Source organism: Protopterus annectens, chromosome 6.part0 (assembly GCF_019279795.1).
Source record: "Protopterus annectens isolate FY-2018-M chromosome 6.part0, PAN1.0, whole genome shotgun sequence".
In the NCBI taxonomy this organism is placed as follows: Eukaryota; Metazoa; Chordata; order Ceratodontiformes; family Protopteridae; genus Protopterus; species Protopterus annectens.
Window position 1 is genome coordinate 408974209 of NC_056737.1, and position 19403 is coordinate 408993611.

Sequence of the window (19403 nt, forward strand, 5' to 3'; positions counted from 1 at the left end):
GGAGCCTTGCATACAGTCCTCTGATAAAATGCAGAGAACACAAGGGAGAGAAATATATTTTCATCTCCACAGCTATCAGTCAAGACAAACTGGGAATATAGTATGTATACCATGGTTTATGAACAGAGCAACACAAAGTCATAAAATACCAGGATCTGCATGCAGAAATGAGGGCAATGTAGGAGGAGGATACCCAATGGATCTTATAAAAAAAATTTAGAGAATCATACTTGGATACGTTACCGATACATATAATGCCATATGACTTGCAGGAGTCAATAATGGGCACATTGCAGGTGCTGCAAAGAGCACTTCTGGCTAACGTCAAAGACTGAAACAAGACTAATTTTATGAACTTTAATCATAGTTTGACTTAGGAAAGTGGTCCCTTCCTGTCATGGTATTGGAAACCCAAAAGACTTGGGGGAAATTAAAAAAGGAATATAAAAGCAGTTTGCCATCAGATGATGAGACCAAAGTTAACCCAGTTTATATTAAATGGGTGCAGTGTAACTTTTTACTACCTTAAATCCTGCTAAATTCTACATCTTCACTATAACTGCTCTATTTCTGTTCTATGTATTCCTAAATCTCAAATTATCTCAACATGTTTTCTTTAGGTTCATAGGTTTATATGCAGGTACTAGGCTATCATCCCAAGGGCCAATGTAAGCCTAGCCAACAAGGTTCCCTGGCTTACATCACCCAAGAAAGTTATTTTCCTGTGCCACTGTCGAGCAGAGATACAGAAGTGATCCCTGGGGTGTATTTCCTATTTCCCATCCACTCATCAAGATTCTTCTTGAAGAGTGCTAATGAAGAACTTTGCTTAACATAGATGGGTAGCCTGTTCCAGAGTATGGGAAGTCTCTGGGACAGGAATCTATCCCTCCCAGCATGTCCTGTTTATTGTGGTGACAAGGTTTAGGTCCCTAGAACGTGCTGCAGATGTCTTGTGAGGTACATTCCAAAAGGGGCATTGTACTCAAAAATGGGTCTAATGAGTGTCAAGTAGAGGGGAATAATGACCTTTTTTTCCCCTGGATGAGAACCCTTTTATGATGAAGTGTCCCACGTAGAAGGACTTCTTGACTACTGTGGCGATGTGACTATCAAAGGAAAGGCTACTGTCCACCTGGGTCCCAAGGTCTTTTATCACACATTCGGTGTTAAGTAGACTGCTGTCTATGTAGTAGTTCATGGGTACAGAGTTTTTACGAAAGGGGATGACAATGCACTGAGCTTGAGGCCGTGGCTCTGACACCAGGCATCTGTCTCAGTGAGGCTCTTCTGTAGGATTTCCACATCATTTGGCGACTCTACTATGGTTCCTAGTTTGCAGTAATCTGTGAATTTCATTAGCCAGAAGCCTTCTGTGTTAGCCTGTACTTCAGAGAAGTAGATACCAAATTGGAGAGGTCCCAGGACTGAACCATGTGGGTACTCCACTTGTCACTGGTTTGAGGTCAGATTTGGAGTGTGCAAGTTTTACTGTGTGGGTTCTCTCAGTGAGCCAGTTGGCAACCCATCTTGTGATGTAGGGATTTATACCTAGTTTAGTTATAATTCCAGAATGGGGGATGGTGTCGAAAGCCTTGGGGAGGTCAAGACAGGCTGTGTGAACCACCTTACTCTAGTCTACGGCTTTGGTGACTGCCTCAGGGAAGTTGATCAGGTTTAAGAGGCATTATCTGTCTTTCACAAACCCGATCAGGGTGGGATCCAGAGTTTGGTGGTTACCAATGTCTTAGTTTATGAATTCCATGATGATACGTTCCATGGCCTTGCAGATCAGGCTCGCCAGGTTAATAGGGAGATAGTTTCCGGGATCAGTGGTGGTTCCCCCTTTGTGGAGTGGGAAAACTGTTGCTGTACATCATTCAGTGGGCACAAAGCCTGATGTGAGGCTATGATTTAACATGGTGCTTTGGTGGGGAGCCAGTTCGTTCTGAAGTTCATGTAAACTGCAGCCTGGGATGTTGTCCGGTGCCATGGATGCTGTGTTTTGGCTTTAGGGAGAGTGCAGCTTTTACCTGCGTAGTTGTGATTATATGGACTCTGCATTCTTCCTGTATAGACATGGGCCCTTTCGGGGGGGGGGGGGGGTAAAGTTAGTACTGATCCTATCTGCCAGGATGTTGGCAATATCAGTTGGTTTTCTAATTTTCATGCCATTGTGCTGTAACTAAGAGCAGATCTGGGTGTTGCCATCAAGATTCTTGACATAGCTATAGAATGCTTTGTGGTTGTCCTTAGAATCAGTGGCGATTTTGTTTTCGTAGCTAACTTTGGAGGATAAGGGATCTCAGCTTCTTACTGAGGCTGACCAGGGAGCTCCTCCACTCATGGGATTTTACTCTCTTTTGCAACAATTTCTTCCTTCTGTTGTAGAGTTTGTTTATGGCAGGGGACCACCAGATTGGCTTCCTTTTTTTTGGAGGATAGCGTCTTGGTTCTGTTTGGGATAGCACAATCCATGCACTCGTGTAAGTGCTTATAGAGTGCATTTGTGTAGGATTCAGCAGTCGTAACTGCATTGTTCATCTGCATGGGTGTCATGAAGTTCACCACTTCTGTCTTAAGAAGCATGAAGTCGGCTTTGGAGAAATTTTTTTACCGTGGTTTCCTTAATGGGGGGTAGGGGCGGGATGTGGATATCAAGGTTGATTAGCTTATGGTTGGATCGGACCAAAGAGGAGTTGACTTCAGGTGTGGGACACAGGTCACTCATGTTGGTAATGACTAGGTCTAAGATATTGTTGCCCCTGGTGGGGGTGTGGATAAGTTGATCCAGGCATTGGAGTTTATGAATTCCAGAAAGCGTTGTGTGAAGGAGTTGGTACACGAGTAGTTTTCCCAGTTAATGGTGGGGTACTTGAAATCACCATTAGGGTGTTTGGTTAAACCCTAATATTTTCCAGTACATCAAGAAAAGAGGAGTGTGAATCTTTGGGCATGGTTTGGGATCTGTAGCAAGCTACAATTTGGATTGCAGTTTTGCCCAAATTTAATTGCACTTGGATAACCTCAGATGCATTCTGTTGAGCAAATAACCTGGAGGTATGGATATCCTTAATGAATATGGACACACCTCCACCTTTGTGTTCCGGTCCAGGTTACATGGCCGAAAAGTGTGGTATGACTTATAGCCTGGTAGTGCAGGGGTGCTCTCTGGAGCCTTGAACCAGGTTTCAGTCACTGCACAGATATCGATGTTCTCCATTTTATGGCTGTGAATTTGCCATTTGAATCTTGCCTAAAAAAGGCACTATAGGGGCGGCAAGAGCCTTAGTCAGTATCCAGAATCCCAGGGGTGACAGGTGCAGGTAATCTCTGGCAAAGCATTGTGGCCTGTCGGCCATGTCATCCCAAGCAGACAGATACTGGATCCCCCTAGAATGACACCAGAAGCTCAGCCAATTGTTGAAGTCAATCATTTTGTCCTTGTACTGTGGAATCATTCTGGGCAATGGCAGAATGCTACTCAGGACTAGGGTCATACTTGCCTGGGCTACAAGATCGGAGAGCTCTTCCATGTCTCTTTTCATGTAATCTAGGGAGGTACTCCTCAGGTCGTTCACACCAACATGGACAATGACAGAGTCATATTTGTATTTGTTGTGGAGTGACCTGAGTGCGTGGGTTATGGGGTGGATCTTGGCACCAGACAGGCAGCTGACAGTAACCTTTTCTCTTTGTTTAGCCTGGTGAGTGGGACATCAGTGTGCCTGACTATAGAGTCACCTATGACTAGTGTGTTGGATACATTGTTTTGCCTTATTGGCTGTGGTTGAGTGGCACACTGAGTCTGTGGGCTATTTGTCATTTGGGTTGTGTGGGGGGGGTGGAAGTTGCTAGTGTTTCTGCTTTGGAGGTCTCTGTTGCTTGGGTAGATTATTATTGAGAGCCTCCATGAACGTTTTTGTGTTTCTATGTGTGGATTTTGGTGGTGTAGATTTAGTGAGACTATGCAATAAGTGTGGTGTGGTACAAGTGTTTACTTTCTCCTCTTGAATGTTAAGTTCGGTCTTGGTTGGAGAGAGCTTTACCTCCAGTTTGACTAGATAAGTGCATCTCTCACAAGTTGTAGTGTTGGGTTGTAGGAGGAGAGGGACTGTTTGTGTATGAGGCAATTATGACATTGCCCCAAGATGTCCAGATTCATCAGATTGACAGGAGAGAACACTGGGAGCTGACCCTTGGACATGCCTGAATAAAAAACTATTCCCTCTAGGTAAGTGAGGAAAGTGAGTACAAGAGCTGTTTTTCTAAGCAAGTGAGAAAAGTGCAAAAACTGTTTTCCTCTATGTAATGAGGAAGCTTTAGTGCTATAGTAATTAGTAGCTTATTTAGTACTTACAACAAGTTCTGAACAAGTGCTGAGCATGAATAAGCAAATTCAAGTGCTAAAACTAAGAATCTGTATCTGCACTAGAATAGTTACAGGAAAGAAACAAGTGCAAATGCAGGCTTTCAAATCAGAAGGTTGAGAGAGAGATGGAAAAGATTGCCCAGATGGCCAATAACTACAATTTCTGGGCCAGAACCACTCCTTATGTGGTAGACAGGTTACCTAGTGCTTACCACTCCTACTGACAAGCTTGATGGCTTCCCTCCAAACACAGAAAGGCTTGGGGGGGGGGGGCACAGAAGCTTACACACAGTCCTGGATACAGCAAATTTGTAACTGGACTACACTAGTTACAGGAAAGGTAGGAAACAGCCTTACAGGTAACAATTCAAATGCAGTGCAAGCTTACACACGAGTATGTAGCAATATTAGACCAAACAGTTTAAAAAAATGCAATTAAATTAAAAATGACTAAAAACAAGTGCAGGAAGGAGGGTATTAGGTAGAATGTGGTAAAGAGATGGGACTGGGGGGGGGGGTCCCAGATCAAATCCACAATGGGGCGGGCAACTGCAAAAGCCACCAAATTTAAACAACAAACCAGAGATAGGGAGAGTGGGTGGGGCAAAACACTTTCAGCAGAGATCTGAAAAACTATACAGTGAATCAAAAATAACTGTGCACAACTCTGAATAAAATTAGTCCAGCAACAATTTACAGTACACAATTCTGAAGAACCAAAAAATATACTTAGCTCTGTATATTTCCAAATAGAACAACCTTCCTAAGGAAGGTTGTTCTATCTACAATCCTGTCTGTGAGAATATCACCTTCAAGTAACCATTCCTGCAACTTTAACTTATTTCTGTACATCTTCTATAAAAGACACTGCACTCATGAATTTTGTTCCTTTGAGGCAGCCATACTTGCCCTCCTCCTAGCTTCCTTTTTACTTTCTAGGATCTACACAGATAAGTTGCGTGCCATATTTGATCACTCACTTGATAAGACTTTTCACTACTTTGTTTACATGGTTTGCATAGTTTCCATTCCATCACTGGTTTACCGGAAAAGTGTTTCTAGAATCATAAGTGGCAATATTCCTTTATTAATGGAATACCTTCTTTATCCAATTAAGGGAAGAGTGAACTGGAGCCTATCTCAACAAGCAAGCAAAACAAATAATACAGGAAAATATATTGGATGAGATGCTAGAATATTGTGGAACACTGTCAATTCACCTACCCATATGTCTTTAGGATGTAGAAGGAAATTAATGAACACAGTGAAACCTGTGCATACAGTGTAAAAACATTAACAGTGCACAAAAGGTACTCCAGTGGGAAAATGAAATCCAGACATGCAGTGTGAAGCTGTGATAGTAACAAGAAACAGAGCAGCTGTGAATTATCATTTATAGCATGATATTAAAATCAATTGTCAATATGGTCCTGTTGATTTGTCCTACATAAAACTTTCTGCAAAAGCAACAGTTCTTACTATTTGCACACATGCTTGCAATCCGATTAAAATCAGTAAAAAAACAGAACTAGTAGAAAGCTGATCTTGAAGAAATACTAGCCCAGAACTTTTCTGTCCAAGATAGATTTTCAGTGTATATTAAGCAAGCAATAATGCCCTTCAGGGTATGTGGTACTGGGGAAAATAACATACTGCCAAGGGGTGTTGTAAGGCCCAGTGCTGCAGGCAGAAAGCCTCTTCACTCCTGAAAGGTCCATTATTTCACCAGCAATGTCCATTCTCGAGGACATTATTGTGCCTAGAAAAAAGGTTGTTGAATTGGTTTGCATTTGCTTTACTATTAGTAAAGTATATTATTTTTTGGATATTTTTGATATAAAGTAGTTCCACCTAATGTTGCACAGTTGCTGTAGGGTATGCAATTACTGTTGGATGCACACAAGTTTTGTATAAAAATGCATTAACACATGCAGAGGCAGAATAGCCATTTCTTACACACAGAAAACTCTTAACACCTACATGCAAAGGTAAAGCCAGGCTCTCACACATCTGCACAGAAACATACACACACTATTTGCAATAATTTTGACCGTCTACATCTCGGATGTTTCACTGCCATTAAATGAATGAAAAAAAAAACAAAGTGCAAAGGAATGCAGTTCCTCCCCATCCCATACCTTTCAACTTATCCATGATTTAACCTCATATTTTTGCTCCATCCCTTAAAGATCATGTTTAAAGATGCAAAAATGACCTTTTCTGTATAAAATAAGTGATTGCATGAAAACACTTTTTTATACAAAAACAAAATGCTGTTCTACACACATTTTTAAAGACTGCATTCAAGTGCACTAAAATGTAGCGGGCGTTGTTTATGGCATTAATATTCATGGCAGGGTAGGAGGTGGTTACGTCACTCAGGGTTCCAGTTCTAATTATACTGGATTAGCATAGGTAAATAATTGTAAATTAGTTATGTAATTGCCAGACTGGTAAATTAACAAAAAATAATTATAAGATTCAAACCCTCTGGTCTTATCTACTGTAAATTTGTGCCCTGAAGACTTAAATACAAAGTAATGTAGGACATATACATTGGTTGTCCATTCCAAATTCTGTACTTAAATTCCATTGTGCTATTTGACACTATGCCACTTAATTACAGAGTTATTTTTTCATGGTTGTGATGATATGGGGAAGTGCCAGCCTAGCCAGCTGGAGTTTTGTAAAGAATGATAATGTCTTTTGAATATTAAACCGATTTATACAAGATGCATGTGTTGCAAAATGAATTGAACTGTACGTCATTTGTATATCAAACTGATTGTTTTTTTTTTTTACAGATGCTTGTGCTGAAAATGTATTTGTGAGCTTTGTTTGTGTCATCGACAGTGCACCCCAATGAAATTAATAGAAATGTACACGTACTATTGTAGCTGATTTAACAGAATACTAGTACAACAGAGGTTAACTTTAAGAAAAATAAGGGAAATGTAAATGAGCTGTTAAATCATTAAAAGGCACCCCACAACACTGAATAGGACTGGAGACATTAGGTCTGGGGAAGAGCCTTTGTCCATTAGCTCAATAAAAAGAGGGGAGACCCCAGGCACTGCCATAAACATATGGATGTGTGTTGTGTCCATCTGTGTAAATTCCTGTCTCAGCTTCGAAGGGAAATACTGTGAGAACCTAGAGTCAAGTGATCAGATGAGGTCATTCTGCCAATTCTCCTGAAAATTATATTTTAGATATTACAAAGAGAAATCTCAGAGTAATGAGTACTCAGTTAGGGAAGCCTAACTACAAAGACCCCCACCCACTGCATCTTGCCTTGAGAGTAGTAAGTAACTTAACTAGGGAATAGTAAAAATTCTCTTAGATTTAGTCAGGTATATAATGAAGCTTAGTTCAGAGAGTGTTTTCTTTATTTGTAGTCATCTGTCCATCACTGTTAATTCCAATGTTTTTTGTGATTTGAACTCGGATTTACTGTGAATATACATTCAGTATTTTCATGCTCTTTATTATTTATTTATTATTAAATATATTTAAACTCTAATTGTGGCTGGTCCTTGTAGAAAGTACTTAACCCCCGAGAGTGCTTAAATTTATTTGATGACATTGTGTGGGCCACTCCAGAAGGCCTAGCCATCTTGGTGAACTACTACCATTTATATTAGTATTAATATTACACAGTATAATTGGACACCCTTAGTTAAGGGCCTTAGAGTAGCTGATTGTGACATGTCTGGTGGCAGTGATAACTACCTTATAGTCTGGGCAATGTTGGTAGAGCAAGTAATCTGTGCCAGCCTTTCCCAGGTGTGTGTGTGTGTGTGTGTGTGTGTGTGTGTGTGTGTGTGTGTGTGTGTGTGTGTGTGTGTGTGTGTGTGTGTGTGTGTGTGTGTGTGAAAATTAAATCTTAAAGAGAGTGTGTGTGTGTCAGCTTGTTGGGGCAGGGACACAAAGCACTGGGTTTACAGAGGGTGGTGGAGGATTTGACTTGGACACTCAGCTGAGGACCTAATCCTACAGCTGTACCTATGGGGAGTCTTATTGGGGATCGGGAAGGAGACAGATATAGAGACATCCAGACCTTGGGCTGAGTGTGTTCAGTGTGTGCTCTTAAGGGAAATTGTACTTGATGCAGAGGGGTCTGCATCTGGAAATACTGAGGGTTTCCATTTGTATTGCAAGTGCACTTCCCACTCCAGAGTCAGTGGTGAAGATTCAGGCTCCTTGATTACTGGCCCAGCATGGGGATGACACATATTGGTGGCCATCACATATTGGCAGCAATGGTGGGCATCACAATGGTTTTGCCAAGACTGAACTGATTTCCAGTTTGAATGCAAAGATCTTCTTACCTGGCTACAGTTTTTATCACTTTTGGTCATGAGTTTTCCAGTACCTACTTTATCCTATTGAAGTTGGTGCCTAGCCCTAACTCAGACAGGACGGCTAATCCATCACAGGACATAGACACGCGCACACAGACACACACGCAGCACACAGACACACACGCACACACAGACAAAAATGGGCTACTTGAAAATAATCAGTTCACCTGCCTGAACATATCTGGGATTTGGGAAGAAATCAGTGCACCACTGAAAACTCATGAGGACTCTGTACAGAAGGCACACCAGCCAGGATCCAAACATGAGAAGCAAGCACTACTGAGCCAACAGCACTAACCACAGTACCAGCCCTGGTATATTGTTCTCCATACTAGATAGTTTAGTACAGGGGACTGCAAATACTACAATAGCATTTTATAATTTAAAATCAATTACTGGGGGGAAAGTATATGTATAAATAAGGAAAACACAATGGGACAAATGACTGCCACATGAGTTGTAACCATTTCCAGCATGACTGCTGCTTTTATATTACATTTCCTATTCCATCCTCCTTGAAGTGAAACTAATCTATTAGCCAAACTATATAAAGCGGTTGAAAAGATGACTAAGCTCTAAAACATGGTCTTGTTATACACAGAAATCATGGCACAGATGTAAAATGTTAACATGAATGAGTACAATTGAAGAGGAGATTAATCAGAATTGAAAACAGGCATTTTGCAGGCATCCTGAAAATACTGCTTTAGGTCTGCTTTGTTAGAATTTGAAGTAATTAAAAATGAATATTTGCTTAGATTTTTTTAGTTTCATAGGTAAGTACTAGCCCTTGCAGGCCATTTCAAGTCTAGCCAATTTCCCTTTTTATGTTGAAATTTACTTACCCCATTAGTTTAGAAATGGACCTTTTATATCCCATGGTCAAATATAATTTATTACCCCTGATGAAAATAACTGGGGTCATACCATAGGTAATTGGAGGTGACCCATGAATAAGATAAAGCATTTGGGAGCTGCATCTGTCGAAGTATAGGGGGATGTCCTGGGGCATATTTTCTATTAATTATATATTTTTCTATTTAACCGACTTTCCCGGTTAACAAATGTTAAATAAATAAATAAATAAAATAAATAAATTTTACATTCACAGATCTAAGTTGCACTTGAATATGGACAGGGATGAATCTTCTGCAAGATATACCAGTCTCTCCAAACTGTTCTGTTGATGATGCAGAAGAGGTTTAAATGCCTAGACCAAGTATTCCTAGTGCCATTTGTCTTGTTGATGTGCAGTAAATCCATCAGTGATGGTTCAGAGGATGCCTTGTATGCCAGACACAGATCATCTCTTAGCAGTCTGTATCAAATCATACTAAACCAGTTCAAAAAAGGCCTCAAACAATACCTTATGGGACATTGACTCTATCCCTGTACCAACCCTGACTAACTCCTACCCTAATCCCTCTGTCTTATGCAAGCCACTTCTATCTTTCTTCTTTACTGATAGCAATCACATCTGTCTGATAGGTAACAAAAGTCTTTATACTCCCTCTCTAAGACCACAGAGAATGTAATTTTGTAAATAAGCTGTAAGTAACTTGTAAATGGTTTCTACTTCAGTATGCACTGCTTAACAACTTAGGTTCATAGGTTCATACTAGGCTATCTGCCCAAGGGCATTTATAAGCCTAGCCCATAGTTATGTGGCTTTCACCACCCCTTTAGTTTGAATAAAAACTATGCCTATCATTTTTCTGTGCCTCTGTCAAGCAGTGACACTGAAGTAATCCCTGGGGTATATCTGCGATCTCCCATCCATTGGTCAAGATTCCTCTTGAACAAGGCCAGCAAGGTGCTCTGCCTCACATGTACCGGGATTTTGTTCCACAGCATAGGGAGTCTCTGGGTGATGAATCTGTCCCTCCAGCCGCGTTCTATTAGGTTTAAGTCTCCGCCCTTGTGGTTCTGAGGGATCTAGATTTTTTGAGGTGAAGCATATTCATCAAATCTGGGTTTGACATGGCCTTATATGTCAGGCACAGGTCACCTCTGAGCAAGCGGTATGAGACTGAATAGAGCTGGAGTTCTTTCAGTCGGGCAGCATAAGACATATTTTTGAGACCCTTTATCCTTTTGGTGAGGAACTTTTGGGGCCTTTCAAGCTGCATCAGGTGTCTGGTCAGATACATTCCAAACGGGGCATTGTACTCAATCATAGGTCTAATGAGTGATGAGTACAGGGGGACTCTTGCATATAACCCCGTTTCTATCTTATTCAACATGTATTTTGTAATCACTCTTACTTTTGTGTAAGCCCCCATACGGGGACATCTCTATAAGTACTGTATAGATAGTATTGCTTTTTTATAAGTGGAATTGCTTATTTTTTGTAACTTGGAGCTTTTCTCCCTGGGCCTCCACTGAAAATGGACATGTATCCAGTCGGACTATCCCAGTCAACAAATGTAAAATAAAAATAAAATAAATAAATCATCCAGAGTATAGTGACAGGGCTTTGAGTCAAGTCCATGTAAAGCGTGTTGTTTAGGCCTTGTATCCTTTTAGTAACGTCTATGGGCATTCCAGTTGCTGCAAGTGTCTGGACAGATACATGCCAAAGTGGGCATTATATTCCATGACTTGCTCAATGAGGGCTGAGTAAAAGGGAACAATAATATCCTTAGATCTAGACACTATTGTTTAGAAGCTTTGGAATATATAAGGATTTCATTATTGCTTTTTCTGTGTATTCATCCCTCCTGCATAACTTACAGATTTATTTGGCTGGAATGATTATTGGTCAATGCCAAAATTACACTCAAAATTAGCATGGTGGTACAGGCCAATAGAGACTAAACTTTGCACTATGAACTGGCTAACATGGTGCACTTAAGACACAGTTTTGTCAAGATGGTACATTTCTGCAATTACACAGACCATATTATTTGTCTATAGTTCATCTCATCCAGCCTGTTGCTGCCTCTTTAGCCAGTATCATCCCTTATTGTTGCATCACAAACAGATCATCATAACTTCAGCAAAAGTAAAGCAAAGGAGATGAGGACTGAAAAACAAAAAAATCTATTTTTCATGCAACTACTCTTAGGAAGACTGGGCTCCAGAACAAGAGACTTCCTTTTTTTTTGTACTTGTGCTACAGCTTGACAGTCAAGTTAGGCATTTCTTGAATTGCTTTGAACTTAATTTCCCAACGTTAACCCTGGGCAAGAATGTTGGAGGGGAGGGAGGAAAGGAAAAAAAAAAAGAGGTAAGCGGTTTTGGTTCCAGTATTCTTGCCCAACCACAGGATAAACTAAACTATAGCCCTAAATATGAGCAAGTACCTGTTCATAAGCGTACATCTCCCTGCTCCTCCTCCTTCACTCACATCCTTACTTCATATCAGTTCCTCTCCCTGGCCAAACTGGACTTTCCTCATAATCAAATGTCACTAACTAAATATTATTCCCCATATAGGGCAATAGTGCAGGGTGGGAAAGGACTAAAAATAGAAAGTAGATGGTAAAGTGATGTAGATTGCTTACAGTGTCATATAATCTGCTTTCAGTGGGATGTTTCTTAGCCTTAGTTTCCCCCAAGTGGCAATATCATTGCCAGGATGGGATGGGAGTAGCACTGAGCACACCCCCCTCCATGCCCAAAGGACACATACTCCTGCTCTGTCTTTCCATTCATCTCCCAACCTAGCCTAACTATCCTGGTAAACAAATACACACACACACACACACACACACACACACACACACACACACACACACACACACACACACACACACACACACACACACCACATACATACACACACACACACACACACACACACACACACACACACACACATATATATTATATATGCGTATATAAATACATCTTCAGAGTTTCAGAAGAGAGAGAGAGAGATACTCAGCACCGCCCCTTCTGTCCCAGAATAGGCACACCCATCCTCCAGCATCATCAGACAACAGAGCTACTAACTGAATTCAGGTTAGCTGGACTACCATCGGGGCTTCATCCTTCTGCTTCACTGGGCTGGCATCCAAAGCAAGATATTTATGAAAAAGATGGCGAATTAGGCATGATGATTGTACTAAAACATACTTGAGTATTAAAAAAAAGAAACATAAGCAACAGATAAGGGAAGTAAAAAAAAATACTGAGCACTGGAAAGTATTATAGAATATGAAATAAGATACTTTGATAATTTATACTACATCTATTCATTTTACGAATGACAGGAATCTGTAAAACAGCACCCCATTAAACTCAGAACATAACCTATGATACCTTAATTTGTATCAGTTTCAGCTGTCCCTATGTAAACTTTAAGAGTTTGTCATTACAATACGCAGTAGCATAAACCTCTTCAACCATTCTTTTTCAAAATGTGATAAAATACACAATTTGCAATGTGTGGTACATGCTAAAACTTGAGACTGGAAGTATAAAGCACAGTAAAATATATTGCAAACAGTACTTGCAGACTTCAGAATGGCATGCTTTAAGATAAACGGGCAGTGCATAAAACCATCTTTTTTTCAGTACAAAGGAGTACTGTACGCTCACAGCATGGGAGAAATTAAGGGTTTGCAGTATACTGTTAAACAACTTCTCAACTATTTCAGTCAACATTATCACAAAAGTTTAGATTTCCAAGTAAAACCGGATTATTTTTTTCTTTAGCTTCTGGAAAGGTATATGAAGAAAAGAGCAGGGAAAGGCTATTAAGGAAGTCTATACTGCATTCGTTCTGGTTTCCTGTAGGACTAGCAACCATGAGAAACCGAAAAGCTCATACTTTACTCTTGCAATGCAAATCTAAGATGCACATTTTCAAACAAACCAAATGTTAACTTAAGGGAGAACCATATGCCTGCTTAGGGCATGATCTAAATTAAACACACTGTTACTTTGCCTGCACTTCTGTGTAGTAATAGTAATACGTTGTCAGTGACCCAGCTATCCAATGTTGCTTTGTTAAGACGTGTAATGTGATTTAATGTAATCCTTCAAAGTACTCACTCACCCTAGGATTTACTATGGGGGAGGGGTACTACGCTTTATATAAGGGTAGCAAACATCAATAAATGTAGGTGGAAACAGCAAGATGCTATGTCTACCATTAGCTATCACAAAAATAAACAGTTTGTAAAACATTTTTCCCCTCTCACTGCACATAGGGAAAATATTTAAGAAGAGGGGCCAAATCTCTTTTTGCTTACAGACTAAAGTGCAAATTAAGAAAAGCAAGGAAGATGTGCAAACTGCCACTTAAAGGTTCTGAAAAGCCACTGTACTAAGCATCTTAGCAATTTGCATAAACTTCATATCTATTATTAAAAGCCACTGTACTAAGCATCTTAGCAATTTGCATAAACTACATATCTATTATTTTCAATCATTGCTGATATTCATATGATGGGAAACTATTTTAAGATGATGTTCATCAACGATTTCAAAACAGCCATCAGTATAAGTTATTCTTTAATCCAAACACACCATAACTAAGACAACTATTTTACTTTAACTTTTCTTAGGGAAAAAGTACATTGAAACTACAGTAATACATACAGGCATCATTGGTCCTCTGTCATCATTCTCTTCTGTCTTCGAGTTTATCCTATCAAATACAGATTTCAGCTTTTCTTTCTCAAGTTTATTTTTTCTTTTTATGGATTCCAAGTCTGGAGCATCTGTAAAATCTCTTTTTGCACTCCTTACTGTAAAGAAGGATTTGAGTGCATCCAAAGCAGACTCGGCTGGGGTAGGTTTACTATCTTCAGAAGGGGACATGACTTCTGTGTTCTCATCTTCAAAAGATTCTGCCAGCTCAGAGTCTGTCTGGTTATCTTGATCAACTGATGAACTACCTTTATCTTCGTTTTTTGGAGTATCCAAGTTTAACAACTGTGTGAGTTGGTCAAAAAATCCTGAACTGGTTTTATGTTCCATTAACTTTTTATCCCCCTTTTTCTTTGGGATGGCTTCTGATCTGAGTTTGGCCTTCTGAACAGGTTTTGTCAGCTTTAGCATAGCCAAGTCAGGGTCTTTTTGCGGGATTTCTGTAAAAGAATCTTTAACCTCTCCAACAGCTCCTTTTTTCATAACTCGCAATCCACTGAAAAATGCTGGTAGTTGAAATAGTTTTTCACCTGGTGTTACGATCTCAGGAGAATTACCAGCACCAGCAGAAGCATCATACAGCCCTGTCTCATCTGTACATTCCTCTTTCTCCATTTTTTCTGTTTCATGGCCTCTGTGGTGTTGAACTGGCATCTCATCTTCCATTTCTTCACACTGCGGAATTAGCTCAGGGGACTCCATTGAATTATGTTCAACAGAAAGTACATCATCTGAAAGTGCTCCATCCATTTCAGTTCCATATCTAACTTCTGCAGCAATAGTATCATTTAATTCTATTATGTTTTTCACACTTTCTCCATCTTGCTCTACACTAGAAAAATTGGTATCATCATACTCTAGTGCTGGTGCCCTTTCCTCATTTGTTGCAGTGTCTAGAGCATCTCTATCTTGCTCTCCACTAGAAAATTTAGGACCATCAGAATCTGGTGTGCTTTCCTCATTTATTTCCATGTCCTGATGGTCCTTCCATTTTGGCTTTTGTGGCTGAAGTAAGATTATATCCTCAATGATAATGTGAAGAGAAGAAGTGATGGTCGGGGTGGCAGGTGCTAGCTTGGACTTAGCATTGCTGGGCTCACTGGGTCTTTCACCATCAGCATCCTGTTCACTATAGCTTTGTTCTACTATAGTTGCTTCATCTTCTTCCCCATTTTCTTCATATTTTAGGTTTTGATCTTGTGTAACATGGATTTCAGAATCCAGTACTGGGGAACATGGGCTTGTTTCCAAGTGAACTGTGCTATCAGCATCAACTCCATCTTCGACAGGGCTTGCATTTTCACTGTTATTTAATTCTAATTTCATGCTGTCATAGTGGGCTTCATCTTCAGCAGTGCTACTAGAATGGTGCACAAGAAGGCTTTGATCATTTTCAGTCACCCTAGACACTTCATAGAGATCACTAGATGAAGGTGCAGGTCTTTCAGGTGGGATGTTTTTTATGGCAGCATCATCATCATTATCTTCAGACTCTGTGTCACTTATTGTGTGGACAAGAGTCACACGTACAAGATCTGTTTCATCATAAAATGCAGTATCGTGGACTGATGCTAAGGAATTTGAAGGAAGTGTCTCAAATGGTGAAGCTTCATGTTCCCTGTCATTATGATGGACTTCACTTGGTTTTGCAGCCTCAATTTCCAGATTGTTGTCAGAATACTGCTTTTCTAGTATCGAGTGTGATGTACTGTGGATGTTGTCATCATTGTTAGGACTGCCATTCACTGTAGTTTTTGGTCGAAAGGATGTAAGAACTGCATTTTCTTCAGTTTTTGGGGTCTGTGTTTTAACAGGATCAGATAGCCCAAAAAATGCTTTCACAGAGAATTTCCCAAAAATTGACTTAGTTGTTTCTGATCCTGATGCTTTCCCTTTTCCGGAAGTATCACTGTTTTTCTCAATATTTTTGTCTCCCATTTTTATGCAAAAGTATTAAAAAATAATATTCAGTGTTGGCAATACCTGTTCAGTATATATCCAGTCAATGCTTTAGTTCAGTGTTTCCATCACTGCTTCTCTGTAGTGTAAAAGAACGATTCAGTTCCCAACACATTGCATATTTTTGCTAAACTCCCTTCCCCCCTGCTTCTTTATTTTTCTCTCTTTCCCAAAGTCAGATGCAAATTAAGACACCGAGGAGGGGAACTGTCCAGTTCAAACTATGACGATTAAAAAGTTTATTCCCAGCAGCATGACTATATCAAACAGTTAATTGTATTTCCCATTTCAAGCGTTTCAAGCAAAACTGCTTCTGTTCACATGTCGGATTGCCCTCATTACTTTCATTTCAGAGAGCCGCCAATAACAGTCTGCTTAAGCATGTCAACAGCTTCCCTTGTAATCCACAAAACGCTGCCTCTTCCTGACAAAATGCTCCTTTAAGTAGTCTCTAAACGGAGAAAAAAAAGTAACTTTTAGGCATTCAGAGCCCTGCAAGAGTTGAGAAATTCCACCGATAAGTCAGCAGCAAGCTTCACTGATGTAATCCTTTTCCATTTCAGTCTTTTTGAAAGGGACAGAGTTTGAAAAGAAAATCAAAGCTGCAGCAACACGTTTAAACCACCAAAAAGGAATAGTCCCACAGAGGCCGAATTGTAAGCAGTCATACCTGACAAAATAAAATCACACTTGTCACTTTTCAAACACACAAAAATTTCCTTGTAAAGAAGGATACAGTCTGTGAATGCACTTCCCCTTTTAAACAAGTGAAGAAGTCATTCTCCCTTCCGTCTAGCTCCAGGTTTCATCTGGAATGCAGATTATAGTAGCTACAGAGAGGAAACCAACAGCAATGGTTTCAAATTACTTAAAACTCCCAGCAGCTATTTCTGTAGACTGCAAGCAGGTAGTCAAGATACACCACACCCAGTGTCTATGTGAACTGTGCAGTTAAATGCTGAACAGGTACAGTCCTGTATGACAACATCTGAACTGTAATTCGTAAAAGCAATAAATTAGCTTCAGTTCAATAGGAGACCAGAGACCTTTAAGAATTGCACTGTAACTCAGTACAGTGTAAACTCTGATTATGTTTTGTCCAGTCTTTTTTTTTGCATGTACTTAATGTCTGCATTTGTTGGTCCATCCTTCTTAAATAAGTAAGCACAAAAGGCTCAGGTACTAGTTACAATATATTTTCCAAATAATAAGCCTTCAGAGAGGAAATGAAGCTTAAGTGTAATACAAGCTGTCAGTGAATGAAACATAAAACAGTCTTAAGTTCCATTTCTAGTTATTTTTATTTCCTTAGGTAACATACATAGTTTGATAAGCCAAATGCGGGTTCTGGGATTTTTATCACGGACACTTAAAACTGCGAAGAATGCACAGACCTGCTACCTCCTATTAAAGAAAGTTGTATTCATTTTTAAAGCTTTTTAGGGTCCTCTACTCCACTCCGCGTTGCTGCTCGGCTCCCAGGATTTATCTACAATGCAAACCCATGCACCTGCCTGCCTCAACCAAACAGTAAAAAATACCATTTCAATGTATATTTAAGGGGGTGAAAGCGTAAATTTGTACCCATATCCATATTTGTACCCATTAAGTGTCACTGTGAAAGCAGGTCTATGGCTAGAACTAGTCTATCACTATGAAAACAATATAACAACAACTACACTGCCAAACAACTAAGACCAACATTTACGAATTTTATTTACTGTAATAACAGACTGCAGAACCTACACATAAACCCCTTACCTTCCCTGCAGACTACCTCTGGCCTACCCTGATGTATGCTGATACCGTTTTTCTTTTCTACTTTTTTTCCGGTTTCATTTTTAATTAATAAATGTATCTTCCTTGCCCTGGCATCGGACGATGCAATTTCCACTACATGCTGCCCATATTGTGTTATTGTGTTTATCTGCTATCCTCTATTTAGCATACCATATGTACTGTTATGTTTATCGTTTATAACTAGTTTTTTTTCATAGCTTAAACCGCTAACTACTTTTTTACTACAAAATGCATGTTGATACAAACACCACAGAGTGTGATCTTATCCAAGACAAATTTTCACATGGTTCCAGGCTGCAAACCTGGAGAACAGTGTTGTATCCCACATCTCCCAACAGCATACTTCGTCTGTGCAAGTTATCTGGGCAAGCATTTGTGAACATATACAAACTACACAGAACACTGTGCATTATAGTAGCATCATGCAACAGGGTGGCAATTCAAAACAGTGGTAAGGCAGTTACTTGCATTATGTAAGATTGGCATAAACTAGCGGCAATGGGAGGGCGACAGCATTGTATGCAAATCACCATGTCAAAGTCTTATAGTGTCAGAAACATGGAAAATAGCAGCCAGATGAAGGTTCCCTGCCAAAATGACCAGATGCATGATACAAATTAATCATATGGATACAACAGAATTTAATATGGCTGGACTATACAAGCAGGCCTAAGTGTATACCCAGCCAGACTGGTGATTTGGAGAGAATTTTGGTCAATATAAAGCTTTCTTGACCAAAGGGTCCAGGCAGAGTCACCCTGTACCAAAGTTGTAACGCTCTGCTTAGACCAGACACTCACCCATCAGCATGTATGAAGCATTTTGCTGGAAAAAAAGTCATGAAAACATTATGCAACGTGACAACAGGAATCCTCCACAGTGAACAAGGGACAGAGTAAGCACCATGTTTATCCTCTTCCAGTTGACATTGCTCTGAAATGCAAGCTGTAACACACATCTGTATACAGCAATGATTGATACCCATTTATAGTGGTTCACATGCAAGCAGGCATTCCACAGAGTAGACACATTCAATGTCAGTATGGCAAAATTCACATGGGGCATTAAGGGCCCAACAGTCATTAGATATGGTATCTTATCTACTGCTAGTTTATGTGCAAATATCATCATCACAATGTCAAATCCAACCTTCTTAAAGCCATACTCTGCAAAGAGTCAAGTATTTACTTGGGGAAAAAATGCTATATCAACATCTTGGTAGCTAAAAGACACATGGACCAGAAATGTAAGCAAACATGTGGAGACATAAGATGTGCCAGACAGCACATGATAGAAGACATATCACC

The 19403-nt window shown here is 39.9% G+C and overlaps 1 protein-coding gene across 1 annotated transcript in view; it reads right to left on the reverse strand.

The window, feature by feature from the left end:
• Positions 1-17089, reverse strand: part of FMN1 (formin 1) — a 1985060-nt gene extending 1967971 nt beyond the window's left edge. The window contains exon 1 of the mRNA XM_044074155.1: positions 14287-17089. Coding sequence (XP_043930090.1) covers positions 14287-16275 — 1989 coding nt within the window. The 5' untranslated portion in view covers positions 16276-17089. The remainder of the gene's footprint in view (positions 1-14286) is intronic.
• Positions 17090-19403: the final 2314 nt, after the last annotated feature.